The sequence below is a fragment of the Dinoponera quadriceps genome, unplaced genomic scaffold (assembly GCF_001313825.1).
Source record: "Dinoponera quadriceps isolate SergipeBrazil2010 unplaced genomic scaffold, ASM131382v1 scaffold3004, whole genome shotgun sequence".
Taxonomy (NCBI): domain Eukaryota; kingdom Metazoa; phylum Arthropoda; class Insecta; order Hymenoptera; family Formicidae; genus Dinoponera; species Dinoponera quadriceps.
Genome location: NW_014556999.1, coordinates 60,873 through 74,278, shown reverse-complemented (window position 1 = coordinate 74,278; position 13,406 = coordinate 60,873). Strand labels below are relative to the sequence as shown.

General features: G+C 44.4%; 3 protein-coding genes across 4 annotated transcripts; 1 reads left to right on the top strand and 2 right to left on the bottom strand.

Annotated features, from left to right (window-relative positions):
- Positions 1–359: 359 nt before the first annotated feature.
- LOC106748567 (leucine-rich repeat neuronal protein 1-like) lies at positions 360–4,380 on the bottom strand. The gene is made up of 4 exons (XM_014627228.1): positions 4,222–4,380; positions 3,410–3,766; positions 2,635–3,236; positions 360–2,084 (listed from the first exon to the last, which is right to left on the bottom strand). The coding sequence occupies exons 1-4, from the start codon at positions 4,279–4,281 to the stop codon at positions 1,790–1,792; spliced, it is 1,314 nt and encodes a 437-aa protein (XP_014482714.1). The 5' UTR covers positions 4,282–4,380; the 3' UTR covers positions 360–1,789.
- Positions 4,381–5,694: 1,314 nt separating this feature from the next.
- Positions 5,695–10,519, bottom strand: LOC106748568 (protein C12orf4 homolog). 2 transcript variants are annotated; one of them, XM_014627229.1, is made up of 10 exons: positions 10,437–10,519; positions 8,607–9,150; positions 7,834–8,055; positions 7,537–7,740; positions 7,348–7,463; positions 6,744–6,880; positions 6,552–6,672; positions 6,353–6,471; positions 6,116–6,241; positions 5,876–5,989 (listed from the first exon to the last, which is right to left on the bottom strand). In XM_014627229.1, the coding sequence occupies exons 2-10, from the start codon at positions 9,110–9,112 to the stop codon at positions 5,876–5,878; spliced, it is 1,665 nt and encodes a 554-aa protein (XP_014482715.1). In that variant the 5' UTR covers positions 9,113–9,150; positions 10,437–10,519. The 2 variants fall into 2 exon arrangements, with proteins under 2 accessions (XP_014482716.1, XP_014482715.1); XM_014627230.1 differs by lacking the exon at positions 10,437–10,519 and having other exon boundaries at positions 5,695–5,989; positions 8,607–9,112.
- A 494-nt stretch (positions 10,520–11,013) lies between these two features.
- On the top strand, positions 11,014–12,821 carry LOC106748569 (SUMO-activating enzyme subunit 1). Its single transcript, XM_014627231.1, has 6 exons — positions 11,014–11,137; positions 11,401–11,572; positions 11,648–11,904; positions 11,975–12,156; positions 12,259–12,391; positions 12,487–12,821. The coding sequence occupies exons 1-6, from the start codon at positions 11,040–11,042 to the stop codon at positions 12,647–12,649; spliced, it is 1,005 nt and encodes a 334-aa protein (XP_014482717.1). The 5' UTR covers positions 11,014–11,039; the 3' UTR covers positions 12,650–12,821.
- The last annotated feature ends 585 nt before the right edge of the window (positions 12,822–13,406 follow it).

Sequence of the window (13,406 nt, the reverse complement as noted above, 5' to 3'; positions counted from 1 at the left end):
TCTCGGAACGAGACGCGTAAAACGCCCCGCACGCCTTAACGTTTCATAAACGATCGGTAACGCGAGCGCGCGCATCCGAGCGCTTGGACCGCGATCTCGCGCCCGTTCATTCCCGACGTCCGAGGTGAACGCGGGTGTGCAAACCACCGCATCGCACGCTGAAACCTCGTGTTTACAGATATTGCCTTGAACGATGTTAACGTTCAACCCCGATATATAGATCGTCCGCGAAGCGTGTAACCCTTCCTTTATGTTCCTCGCCGGAACATCGGGAGCTCTCGTTAAACTCGGTCATCGACAATTCTCTCTTCAAGGCGAGACGGACGGTATTCTAGAGGGCAAGGGATGAGAAAGAGAAAGAAAGAGAAAGACAGCATCTTTTATTCGGCTCGAAAGGAGGGAATATCGGAAACGGGATTGCGGGGTTGCGAGGTTGACTTCGGTTTTGAAGAGCCCGCGAAGGATTCTCTCTCCCTCTTTTTACCAACCGTCGGCGGCCGAACCCGTTGCGGCGGAATCACGTGGAATTTCAATTAGTGCGTTCTCAAGATGCCACGTACGATAATTCATGCGTTCAGCTACGCGTTGTTACGCGGAAGAGGATCTCGCCGTCATTCAGGGCAAATGAGCCATTGCGGTCTTTGTATCTACTTCGCTTTTGTGCCGCTGGCGGCTCCGACGTACGTTGAAGCTGCGCAAGGAACAAAGGTAAAGGGGTTTTTAAAACACGCCGATTCTTACCGCCGGGAAAAAAGAAACACGGACGTTTTATTCGACCGCCCGGTCCCACATTGTTATCGGACACTGGGAACTGTTCGCGAGTACTCGAGTATCTATCCTGCGCTCTCCTCGGTTCACGAGGCGTGGTACGAGTGACTTCCCCTTGGTGTTTTGGTGGTTTACTTTGAGATATATATATATCTATTTATTTGGATGCGTGAGACGACTTATTGTCTATCCGTGTCGCCGGCTTCGGATTAAATGCCGAGACTTTCTGTGAAACGTTAACCCTCACAGTAACATGTTACGCCCACGAGGCCTACACGCATTTTCTTTTGGTTTACTCCCTCTTCGTTTTGTGAAAGACGCTATATTCCCCTTCCTCTACTTCTCTATTACTCAGAAAAAAGTTGGGCCCATACGACCCCATTGCTATTATCAATTTGATCCAATGAGGTAAATTGGTTTCCTAGCGACAACCGGGCTTAAAAATACGGCTTATGTGCTTTTTTTTATATGCACAAAGATAATAAATAAAAATTGGCGATAAACTGAATGATTCGTAAAAGTCGGAAAGAAACGCCAAAAACCACGATCTTTACAATCTTTTTCGTGATATAGGACTGAGAGACCTATGGTGGTTACTTACTTCAGCGTCAAGATCGCGGGTCGGGTGTTACTCTCAGGGTTAATCCCGTTTTCGCAAGAGTTATCGCGGGATCTTAATATCGCAGACAACAGAGCCGTTTCTCGAAGTAACATGCACACACACTCGCACACGCATACAGACACCCGTTATTATTTTCACATCTCGCGAGAATCGTGCGTCCGTCACCGACGACGAATTCGTGAGGAAACGGGCCGGAAACGATCTCTCCCGGAATACGTATGAATCGTCAATTACATTACCTTACGTTATACTACTACAGAGTAACTCTTAACAAAGATCTTGGTGGCGCAGGGCTCGTTGGAGCTCGTTCTCTATTTACTGGCTCCACGATCTTCCGTGATCTCCTTCGTCGTGCTTTACTTTGACTTCTTTCTCTTCCGTGCATCGGCTATCAAGGCTTCACTCGTCGTTGCGATCGTGGTTCTCGGTCACCGCGAGTATCCGCACCAGGTCGTTGTTCGACTCCACGACGGTGGTGTACGTGACGGTGTCGCGGCCCTTGCCCCGGAAGCTCCATTGGCCCATTGGCCGTCGGAGGAGAATGAAAACCGCAGTGAAGATCAGCGCGACAATCAATATCGAGACGCTCGTCCACAGGATCGGGTAGAAGATCGGCGTGTCGTACTCGCACTGCAGCTCGTAGCTCGGTATCTCGGCGAGGAGCTTGCCGCGGATCTGATCTGGCGCGTGGCATCTGTCGACACGTAAATACCAACTCAGACATCCGTACACCAGGCGCATTGAGCACTTATTCGCCTAGTCTCTCCGCGATTTTCGACCTTAAGTCGGAGGTTGAAAATCGCACGAGTAACCCTGCTGATAACGTTGAAGCGAGTCTACACGCGACTACCCGGTGTACTTTCGATATTATTCAGTTCGGGAACGCATTTCCCCGTCGCCTGAAAGAGAAACCCGGTCGAATAAATTCGGCTTTAGCCAAGCACAACCCCGACGTGGTAAGGGGAAAGAGGGAGGAGGGGGCTCCCGAATGGTTCACGGAATTCTCGAGACCTCTGTGAATCCGGAGGTGAACTTTGACGCGAGCGACGAGAAACACGCGATCGATGTTATTCAACAAGTATCATTTTTGCAACACGCGCTTCTCGAAACGGATGTTCGTGCTGATAAATTAAAATTATAAATAGAAGATGAGCGATAACGATGATATCGCGTCTGTCTGTCCTGTTTATCTTCAATCGATATTCGTGCCGACCTGCCGCTCGCAGAGTCGCATCGTCTCTCACCTGATATCTCGGCTGAGATGCCTCGTCGCGTTCAGCGAGTCGATCCATTCCATTTTGCAGTCGCATTTCCACGGGTTGCCCTCCACCTCGATCACCGGTACCCGTTGCATCAACGCGCTCAGCTCGACGCCGAGTGTCGTGAGGCCGCTCTCTTTTATCGAGAGGCGTTGCAGTCGCGGCAGCACGACTCCGCTCTGGGGCCAAAAGCTCAACTGTATCAGTCGTTTGCAACCGATCATCGATAACGTCTCCAGACTGGTGAGATTCTCGAGGTCGTTCAGGGTCAACGACGTCAGGTTCGGCATATGATCCAGTTTCAGTTCTCGTAGCTGCGGTAGGTACAGGTTCTCCAGACTTATCACTTGCGTGCCGGACAAGTCCAGCTGCTGCAACTTCATCGGCAACAGCGGTATCTCGTCAATCGGATTCCACGACAGATCCAAGCTCGACAGGTTCCCCAAGGTCTTGAAGAACTCGGCGGAGAAGAACGGCGCGGATATGTTCCGCAACTCGAGGTATCTGAGCGCCTTTAGGTTCCAAAACGCCCCGTTGTGTATGCCGTACCCTATGGGGTTGTGGGACAAGGACAGATACTCGAGGATCTGAAAGCAATTTTTAGTCGCTCGCGAATTCGCATTTTTTCGCTCGTATTTTACCTGCGATCGCAAACTGAAATTGGACCTCGTCGATGAATCTCGGGATTAGAGACATGTTAGGGGATTTTCTTGAAAATTCGAGACGAAAAGCGATACTTTTTTTCAGTCAGACTGATTACCGTTAGATGTTCCAACATGGTCTCGTTGACGATGGTGAGCTTGTTGTAGGAGAGATCCAATATCTTCAGCTTCGGTACTCGGTCGTTGAGAGAATTGTCGTCGATGTACTCCAACATATTGTGGCTCACGTTCAATACCTGCAGGTTATACTCGTCCTTACAGAGGAAGAAGAACCGCTGGAGGTGATTCTGCGACAGATCCAGCGTTCTTAGTGCTTCCAGATTGGTGGAGCAGTCGAGGAAGCTGTCAAATTTGTTCCCGCTCAAATTGAGATCCGTCACTTCCTGCAGATTAATCTGCGACTGGAGTCTCACGAAGAAATCCTCCTTCTTTAATCCGCGAAACGACAGGTCGACCTGCAACGCAAACCCTTTCTGACATTCTCTCGCTGATTCACGGCCGAACCGGCTTCGAGCTGTTAATCGCGGACACGTGTACGTCGATAATATCGAGATTGACAGTTTTGACGTTAATTCAACGACACCTCGTGCTTTTTTTACAAGAAATTTTCGGCAAAAATAAATCGAAGTTCACGTTCGCCGAGTAGAAATTTAAGAAACCCAGCTTGGAAACAGCATCCCAACATATTTGTACCACGGTCGCGATTACTTCCGCAAGAAGGCGACGGAACTTAAAAGGACGATAAGCGCGTCAGGAAGTTGATATTCTCCGATTGCAAGCCGAAAATATCACTGAACGTTCCATAGAATCGTGAAACGACTGTCGTCCACGACGACGACGACCGACGGTCGCGAACGGATTTTCGATCGGAAAACGAGCCTCGCCGCGAAAAGAAGAAGACAAAACCCACCGTCTTCGCCGAGACGAAGGTAACGACGATGAAGAGGCACGCGAGCGATCCGGGCCGCATTGTGCCAGGTGGTTAGTTATCTGACCAGTCGATTTTCCGGAACGATCCGATTTCGATGCACCACCGATCGGCACCACCGCGACCGAGACCACCTAGCGTGGACTTACGCCTCCCAACGATCCGATGGAATGACAACGAATTCATCCGCGGCACTCCGCTGCCGAAGATTGTGCGGTGCCGAATTAAGAGGGGGGCAGGAATACCAGCTGCATCACTGCAGCTGCACTCAGCGCTCCGACCGATTCCCGGAGTCGCTCGGAAAATCGTCGAATTTTCACCTCCTCGCGACGACACGTCCGAAACGCGATTTGATCGATCGATCGATTCAAGGCGGAAATTATTATCCCGTCGCTCGGCTGATACAATGCGATCGAGTCGCCTATTGCGCGCTTCTATGTGAATTTTTAATTGATTCGTCTTGCGTCATCGGGCGAACGGGCGGATTTGGCTTATAGCGAGCTCCGGACGCTCCGGCGCTCCATTTATTCGCCGCGACTCGATAAAACCGAATCGACGCGTGCAAGTTACGGCAAATATTTTTCTACAAAAACCAGTCGGCCGATGTCGCGCGTTAACTTTAATCCATTCCCGGTCAGAAGTTCAAAATCGCCGAGGCTAACGCACCGCTTCCAGATAAGCCGGCTCGATTACACGAGTCCGATTGCCGCCGTGCACGTTGAATCCACCGATATTATTCTCGCCCCGAGGCCGGCGATTGTCCTCGCCGGCGGCGGCAATTAATGGCAATTAATCGCGCTCGCGTTCCTTACAATTAAAACGCGCCCGGTATCTTCGCGTTTGCGAAATTTATGGCTCGTTAGATGGACCAGCGCGGTGCTCCGCGACGGGACACTGCGCGCCCGCATCTCGCGATACACGCTCGCCGCCGCCGCATTCGAAATGCCAGCGGCGTTATATCTGCTGCGACATGGTCCGTGGATAAAAATACTATGTGATAAACTTCGCTCTCCGTCTAACGACGATAAATATATACATATATATATTTGCCGTTGCCGACGGAAAATTGCGCGTTACAAATTTTCTTGGCATTATCACTCGTTTTCTGTTCCGATTACGCGTCTTTGTAAAATCTAACCGTATCTCCCCCCCCCCCCCTCTCTCAGAGAAATAGATTGCGCGTGTGCGTTTGCGCAAATTTTTCGGATAAAACAGGGAAATCTTCAGCAACAATTTCGTCGATAAGGAGTCAACGTCATGCGGGATAAGGGAAGAGATTAGGTGTCGAAACGTTTTATTAACAACACTCGGAGATGCAGTCGGAAAGAAAAGAAAAACAAAACGAGCGATTACGTAGTCAGGGGCTCGATGAAAGAAAAGTTGCTTGGCCTGCTATCGGCCCCTCGCCTCGGTGGGAAATCACTCCGTGTGAAAGCAATATAAACAAAAGGCTCATTAAATGCCAGACATTTATTCACAGAATCGTATCTTGTTCGCGCCCGCGAACGGATAATTGCTGTCTGCGTGTACGAGCGCGCGCGATACATAGTAATAAATACCGTAGTATTATTCCGAGCGTGCGCTCGCGACGATAACACGGGCAAGAGAGCGAAGAACGCGAGCGGGACAGGGTCGTTCACTTCTTCGGGGTTTGCGGGGTGCTGGTGGCCTTGAAAACCAACGGATTTGACACGCGGAATATGCTGGGCAACATTGTGGCCAGCGTGCCGAACACCTCCTCCGACATTCCCTGCAAGCGATAAACCAGCGGTGTATTAGTGTGCTCGAATTAAACCTTTCTTCAATTTTACTTTTTGTTTTTCCCCCTCGTCTATCTGTGCCGGCGGATTACACTTATCGTGCCGCGCGGACTTACTTTCGGCACGAGAAACTGCAGATTCTTCAGTTCGGCGCCACCCCAGGACGCCATCTCGATCATGAATCCCTTCACGCACTTGAACACCAGCTCGGCCCGCTTCGTACACCAGGCGACCGTCATATCCTGCAGATTGTATGCGTACGTGTACGTTTGCGTATGTGTGTATGCGTCAACGTAGATTAATTATATTTTCATCGGGCCCTGCAGCGTGTGTTTATCTAAGCGATAGATTACCTCTGACATTTCGTGGACGAGTAACACGGGTATTGTCAGCGTGGTCACGTCGTTGCAACACGCCGTCTTCAGTATGTTTCTCAGTCCCAAAATAGCGGGATGCCTCGAGTTGATATCGCCTGGTGAATTAATATCGCGCTTGAAAAGTCGCATTCTACTTGAGGCATATCGCGCGAGACCGACGGTCCCGATCACTTACCGGATCTCAGGGAATCGTTCACCACCATGTGGAACACTACGTGGACCTGCGCCAGATTGGAATGCCTCGTGATGAACACGTCGCCCGTTTGCAAGCTCTTGCTCGTCGTGGATTTTTTCGTCTGCAAATAACGCGTGAGATTTTTTGCGCGAGTCACGATCGCAAACCCGAGTTAAGTTCTAAACTTCTTACGTGAGCCTCGTTCCCTTCTCTGTGGTGCGTCTGCCTCCAGGCGACGGCGTCCTTCACGTCCTCCCGAATTTTCTCCAACTGTTCGTCGATCGGCGGGAAGTGGAATTCCGTCGTTAACTGAGAGATCGAGCATAATTCTGTAATGATACATTTGTCGAAATTATCCTGACCAGACGGATCATATTATCCGAAAATGGAAATCACTGATGCGATTTATCATTGAAAAGCAGCCTCCTCAACAGCTTTAATAGCTTCTCAAGAGATTGGACATGTATAATCCCGAAAAACCAAAAATCCTGAAATTTGAGAAGCGAAACGTCCCGAAAGGTCACAAAAAACTGAATATCGAGATAATCTTTCGAAATATTGAGAGAAGAAAATGAAAATGAAGTTATCTCGCAAAGTTATAATTTTGCGGGACGATTCAAATATTTCGGGAGATTGTCCCGGTATTCAGTTTTCGGGATTGTAACTTTTCGTGATGTTGACCTAGAATGTCGTAATTTTTTCAGGAATATATATGTCTATCCCCAAAAATCAAATAGAAACAAAGAGCAAATGAATTCTATTTTATTTCATTAATTTAACGTATCTCGAGAAGCACCTTTCGTGATACCGGAATAACTGCCCAGATGGTTGTCGCTGAGGAGAACTAGACCGCACAGGTCGTTCGAGTATAATCCCAGGGCTGTTTGCAGCCTCTGTGGTGTTGGATCCATCCTAAATTCAATATATTTTTACTGCAATTTCCGACCGAATCCGGCCAAGGCTTTGGGATCATTACACGACGTACCCGGACTCGCTGTTCTTCGTGCGGCAGAAGTCGAGCACGTCGCCAGTTAGTATGCGTATGTTGTGCATCTGCTTCATCTGAGAGCCCAGGTGTATGGTGAAACTCTCTTCCAACAGCGGGTAGTCAGTCGTGTGTTTCTCTTCGCTGTGGACGAACTTGTCCAAGGCAGGGCGCAACGGCGGTATCGGCACCATAGGCGAGCCACTGTCGTGCGAGAACGCGAGAGACATTTTTTTAGGAAATTCGTGAAAATCCTCTCGCTTGCGATTGAATCGCGCGAGAACGAGAAAAACCTACACCGGGGTGGGTATCATGCTGGTCTGTTGTTCCTCTAACAGCCTCATGATCCAGTTCCGATACTGCCGCCGTTGGTCCAATTTCAACGCGTCGATCCTGGATCCCCAGTAACCCTGCAACAAACTCTGCTCCTCGAAGTGGCGGCCTGCCATATCGTTTATCGACTTCTCCGTGGAGCCCGCCTCGAGAGCCTCCACGGCAACGCGCATCTCGTCGGTTTGTCTGGAAGTCACACAATACAACCCTTTTCTACCCCTCTCTGTAAGAGATTCCTTCTTCTCTTGATTATTAAAACGTTGAATGCCCCTATCAAGCTTTGATTTTTATTCTTCGATTGTACACAGGAAAACAAATTAATATCAATTCAAGACTCATATTTTCGTATATAAGCAAAGAATATAGTCTTATATGAAGACAAAACTTATTTACATGAAGAAATTCTATATAGTTCCATTAAAAATATCATATTCTTGTTATTCAAGACTAATTTTTAAGAATTGAAAAAAAAAGATTGGATAGAAAAGACGATATTCTCGAGCTGATACAATTCTTAATTTGAAAATATTCTTGCTAATTTTTTTTCCGTGTAAGGGCTTTTAACATTCTTGAAACTGCTATCTTGAGATATTTATTTCAATTAAAACAATTGTTTTCTTGTGCTACTTCCTCACATCTTACATTTTTCAAACGACATACAAGGTGTGAAACAATTCGCTTGTATACGTTGAAAAATATCGCGGGAATAGGAGAGAAAACCATGAGATCATACTGACTTTTGTGTGAGGTTCTCGTAGTCGGTGTCCCTCATCTGAATCACTTCGGTGACATCTCGTCCGAATTTATGCTCCGCTTGCAGAATCGGTTCCAGGGACGGCGAGTGCACCAGTCTGTGATACGCCGCAGCGAATAATTCCTCGTCGGTGGTCCCGATGGGATCCGAATATTCGACCGTCTTCTGTTTGTATATCTTCTCCCAGCTTTTAATTATATCCTCTAAATCCAGCGTGCCCGCTTTGGCGGCGTCGATAAGCTTTTCTGCCTTCTCATCGTGAAACTGCAGCGTAAGCTCTTTAATATTACGCTGCAGGGATTCTAACAAGTCCGACTCGACGTAACAGGGTAGCTTAAACGACGACATTATACGGTGCATCAGCTCTTTTATGGAGCCATGGTACGGTATTTTTATCGGTACTTCCAGCGTGTATTCCTGATTCGTGGTGCATGTCGGAAATTTGTAGACGAACGTCTTCTCGATATACTCTTCCTCCATTTTATTCATCCTCTTTAATATTTACTCAGTATATATTCGGGACTCTCCTGTGTATGCATGAATTTTATCACGATAAATGAAAGAGAAACACGATAAAAAATTATATCGGGATATATAATATAAAAAAATAATATTTTCTCAAGAGCGTAATAAATTTCTTCAAGTATGATGTGACAAAATGTACGAAATGTACGAGGGGGTCATGTCATGGTCTAAGTAACACGTTAAAGTAATTATACATGAGCAGTTAATAACTGATTAGAGCAATAAATTCCACGTAATTAACTCTTATCACCATGTACGCGGCCATTATAAGACTCGGAAAGGTTAATGCAGTTTGCTTGCAGATTGGATACACTTATCCCGCCAAGGTCAGCTTTCACAACATTCGGGTCAAGAGGGTAAAGATAATGGCATAGTAACGATGCGCTTATATGTATTGTCTATATTTATTTCAACGATAACGGGGTCGTTAATAAATTTTCGTCATAAATTTTAATTGGCTACAAATTTGAACGAGCGTTCAACATTGAACAAATTTACCGATATTATTTGAATAAATTGCCGGTATGTAAAAGACACGTTTAATTTAATTTATTGCATTAAAAAGATTATTTTTACAACTTAAAGTGCCGATTCAAAAAATAAACATTAGACTTTCGTGCAATTGGACGGAAAAAGAATGATTCAATTTTATTTTTATTTTTATTTGAATTTGTTCTCTCGATACCGAATCCAGGATTCTAGACTAGTTTGGGCAACAAAAAAATGCAAATGTACGAAATTTTCGCGGAACGGTATTTAAAAAATTTCGAGTTCCCTGATTTATTGATTCATGGGACATTTGTTTTTAGCACGTTTGTTATTAAATCTTTAAGTTGCAGTACTTAAAAGTATTTGAAATAAAAACAAAAATTAATCTGATTCGTCATCTTCATAATAAAACTTGAAAATGAAAGAGATTTCTGATCTGTCACTAAATCATATTATTTGAAAATAAACTTCTGAATTACTGTAGAACTATAACATTTGAAAATAAAATAGCTTCGAATCTGTCTCGCACTATTAAAAAGAGTGTTCTAAGTTGCGATTAAGTCATAAAAATAATCTGTTTTATTAAATTAAAAATATAAAAGGTCTGACTCGTCGTCGAGTCGTACTATTGCGACATAAGGTTGACGCTCCGGATGGTGGCGACCCGTAGCGGCCATATTTTCGATCGTCCGCGGCTCGTCTAGTCAGAAACTCGGTGATGCAGGTGTCAATTATCAAAATATCGAGTATAATAAGCAATCTTGTCCTCAGTATTTGCGTGAATCCATGTGATACTCACATTTATCGTTTCATTGAGACGTATTAGCCGATCACTATATGTTAACAGATTATATATGACTGAATTGTCAATTGCTATTGAGAGATATAACCTCTGTTTCTCGCAAACGCGAAAATTCTATGTTCTAATTGGCAAAGAGATTAGATTTGATAGGTTTTATTTGATAATTTGAAACTGACACGCTCACTTTTCATATTTTTCTGTTCATCACGATTTCAAAAAAAACACAATCTACGCGTCGGTTGAAACACCGTTTCGACGCCCCTTCGTGACAATCGACAACAAACACGTCACATACACACATGCATACACACACAGTGTTTCCAACTTAGCAATCGCTTTTCTTATAAATTTGTTGATCGATTTACGACAATTAGAAGAGCGCCTCCTATCAATTTACAGTATATCATATATATTCAGCGCAGTTCGAAATATGTGTCGCGTTTTGTGAATAACGACGATTGATCGTGTATCGTCATATTTGACGTGAGTGTTCTTATGTTGGTATTAGTCGGCACGTGAAGTACGCAACGTTTGTCAAGTATCGTAACGCGCGTTTTTCACGATATCAAGTAACTTGTCGATAAACAAGAAATTTTAGCAATGGTGGAAGATAAGAAGAACAACGAAGAGTTAACAGACGCGGAGGCCGAATTGTATGACAGGCAGATTCGTCTGTGGGGATTAGAATCACAGAAACGGTAGGTATATCGCAACCTAACCTAAACTGATAGTACCGGTTTCTGTTACAATCACAAATTATGCGTGCAATATGTTATATATGGTTAAGAGAGGCAGATTTCAAAAAGATATAATACATCTCTTGATTATTTATCGAATATAGAGGTTATGTGATAGTTAAATGAAAGTACAGTGAATTTTGTAATATCTTTGAATCATAACATCTTGAATATTGTCATTTTTTTTCTTAAAATATTTCGTAATATGTATTTTTTTACTACAGATTACGCGCTGCCAAAATTCTTCTGATTGGTCTGGATGGCTTTGGGGCAGAGATCGCTAAGAATATCATTTTAGCTGGAATCAACGCTATTACATTCCTCGACCATAGAGATGTGACAAATTTAGACAGATGTTCACAATTCTTTGTACCTAAAGAAGACATTGGAAAGAATGTAAGTATCATGTTACAAGTTATATTATCCCTTGTTACAAACATATTGTATACTAAAATAATTCCTTCGTTCCAGAAAGCCGAAGCATCGTTACCAAGGGCGCAAAATTTGAACCCTATGGTCAATGTCAATGCAGACACAGCAAAAGTTGATGATAAGCCTGATGAGTATTTTGGACAATTTGACGTAGTATGTGCCACACATTGTACCATAACGCAACTCAAGAGGATCAATCGAGTCTGCAGGGAACAGAAAGTCAAATTCTTTGCCGGGGATGTATGGGGATCGCTTGGATATACATTTGCAGATCTGCTGGAACATGAATATGCAGAGTATGTGCGCTCATATTTTTTATAAATATATTTTAAAAACTGATCTTGTAAATAAAATATAATTTCTCAGGGATATTGTGCAAACGAGGAAAGTACAAATACCAGAAAGCGGTGAGCCCATGGTGAAAGAAAAGTTTGAAAGCATAACAGTTACGGAGAAACACACCGATATTTTTGTACCTTTTGAAGTTATACTGTACGTACCAAAGTCATCTTTGCCTAAAGAGTCGGAGATTTATCATATGATGCTAAGTATGTCCCATAGGTACTTTGGATAATAAATTTGAATAATAATTTAGACTTATTGAATATTCTGAGTGATAATTATTGTATCTATTCTGATTTTTTTTTCAGTAATGCTGAATTATCGCGAGAAATATGGCGATGATCCACAACCTAACGAGAGAGGCTCTGAGAATCTGAAAAATATAGCTTCTCAAATTATTGAGAAGTATGAACTCGAGAACACGATAGATCATTTAATAGAGTACGTACATATAACATAATTGCTATGCGAATATTCATTAATTTCAAGAGTTTATATGTGACTGTAAAGTATGTTGTGTATTTTTGCGATTATAGAAACGACTTGTACGCGCAAGTCAGTCCGGTTTGCGCTATCGTCGGCGGTGTTATGGCCCAGGAAATAATCAAGGCTGTATCACAAAAGGGCACGCCGCACAATAATTTATTTGTATTTAATCCAGACACATTGTGTGGAAAGATATTGAAATTGGGCCATTAATATCAGATTCACAGAGGTGTGAGATACAAAGTGAAGTGACATTTCTGATACAGTGGAATACATGGTGAACATTATTTTATTACCTCATTCATCCTTTTTATACGTGATACATGTGGCAAATAAAACGAGAAGAAAAATACTTGTAGCTATCGTACAGTCATATTTTGAAAATAAAAGTTCTTGTATGCATATGTGCGGGCACGACTGGCGTTAAGGTTTGCGATGTCTACCGTTATTAACCATGCGTTTGCGTTTGATATGTTTTGTACATGGCTATATGTATGGAGAATGTATGAACCTTTTTGATTCGCTCGCTTCGCGCGGGACTTCCGGCGAGGCGATTTTTCGAGCTCGCTTTGTGGATTTTTTTCCGCATGCCCTCCCGAGTGGAAAATACGTCACGAAATGTAAAACGGGGATTGAAAAATCGCGAGGGGGAGCCGATTAGAGTACGCCTCGTTATGCTTTATCGGCTCACCGACGTTATTTACAAGGGAACGCATTCCGCGCTCCACCGAAAATTTATCGCAGCCATCCACAATGCGATCTCGCGAGCGATCGTATTCGTACGAATTCGCATTGAAGCGTTTTATTACATTCGATAATAACAACGGTATAATCCGACCGGGTGAAAAATTATTAGCGGATCAACGGTACCGTGGTGTCTTCCTTTGTTCGCTCGCATGCACGAGTGCGTGCAACTTTATACAAGCACACATATACACGTACCCACACACATCCATACGCTTGCAAGAGT

What these genes read in the sequence shown, in the direction of transcription:
- LOC106748567 (XM_014627228.1), bottom strand. Translation starts at nt 4,281, where the DNA reads ATGCGGCCCGGATCGCTCGCGTGCCTCTTCATCGTCGTTACCTTCGTC. An exon ending in CCTTCGTCTCGGCGAAGACG is followed by an intron (nt 3,767 to 4,221) that starts GTGGGTTTTGTC and finishes TTTGCGTTGCAG; the next exon opens with GTCGACCTGTCGTTTCGCGG. An exon ending in CATCTCAGCCGAGATATCAG is followed by an intron (nt 2,085 to 2,634) that starts GTGAGAGACGAT and finishes ACGTGTCGACAG; the next exon opens with ATGCCACGCGCCAGATCAGA.
- LOC106748569 (XM_014627231.1), top strand. Translation starts at nt 11,040, where the DNA reads ATGGTGGAAGATAAGAAGAACAACGAAGAGTTAACAGACGCGGAGGCC. An exon ending in AAGAAGACATTGGAAAGAAT is followed by an intron (nt 11,573 to 11,647) that starts GTAAGTATCATG and finishes CCTTCGTTCCAG; the next exon opens with AAAGCCGAAGCATCGTTACC. An exon ending in ACGATAGATCATTTAATAGA is followed by an intron (nt 12,392 to 12,486) that starts GTACGTACATAT and finishes TTGCGATTATAG; the next exon opens with AAACGACTTGTACGCGCAAG.
- LOC106748568 (XM_014627229.1), bottom strand. Translation starts at nt 9,112, where the DNA reads ATGAATAAAATGGAGGAAGAGTATATCGAGAAGACGTTCGTCTACAAA. An exon ending in AGCATGATACCCACCCCGGT is followed by an intron (nt 7,741 to 7,833) that starts GTAGGTTTTTCT and finishes CTCGCACGACAG; the next exon opens with TGGCTCGCCTATGGTGCCGA. An exon ending in ACGAAGAACAGCGAGTCCGG is followed by an intron (nt 7,464 to 7,536) that starts GTACGTCGTGTA and finishes TATTGAATTTAG; the next exon opens with GATGGATCCAACACCACAGA.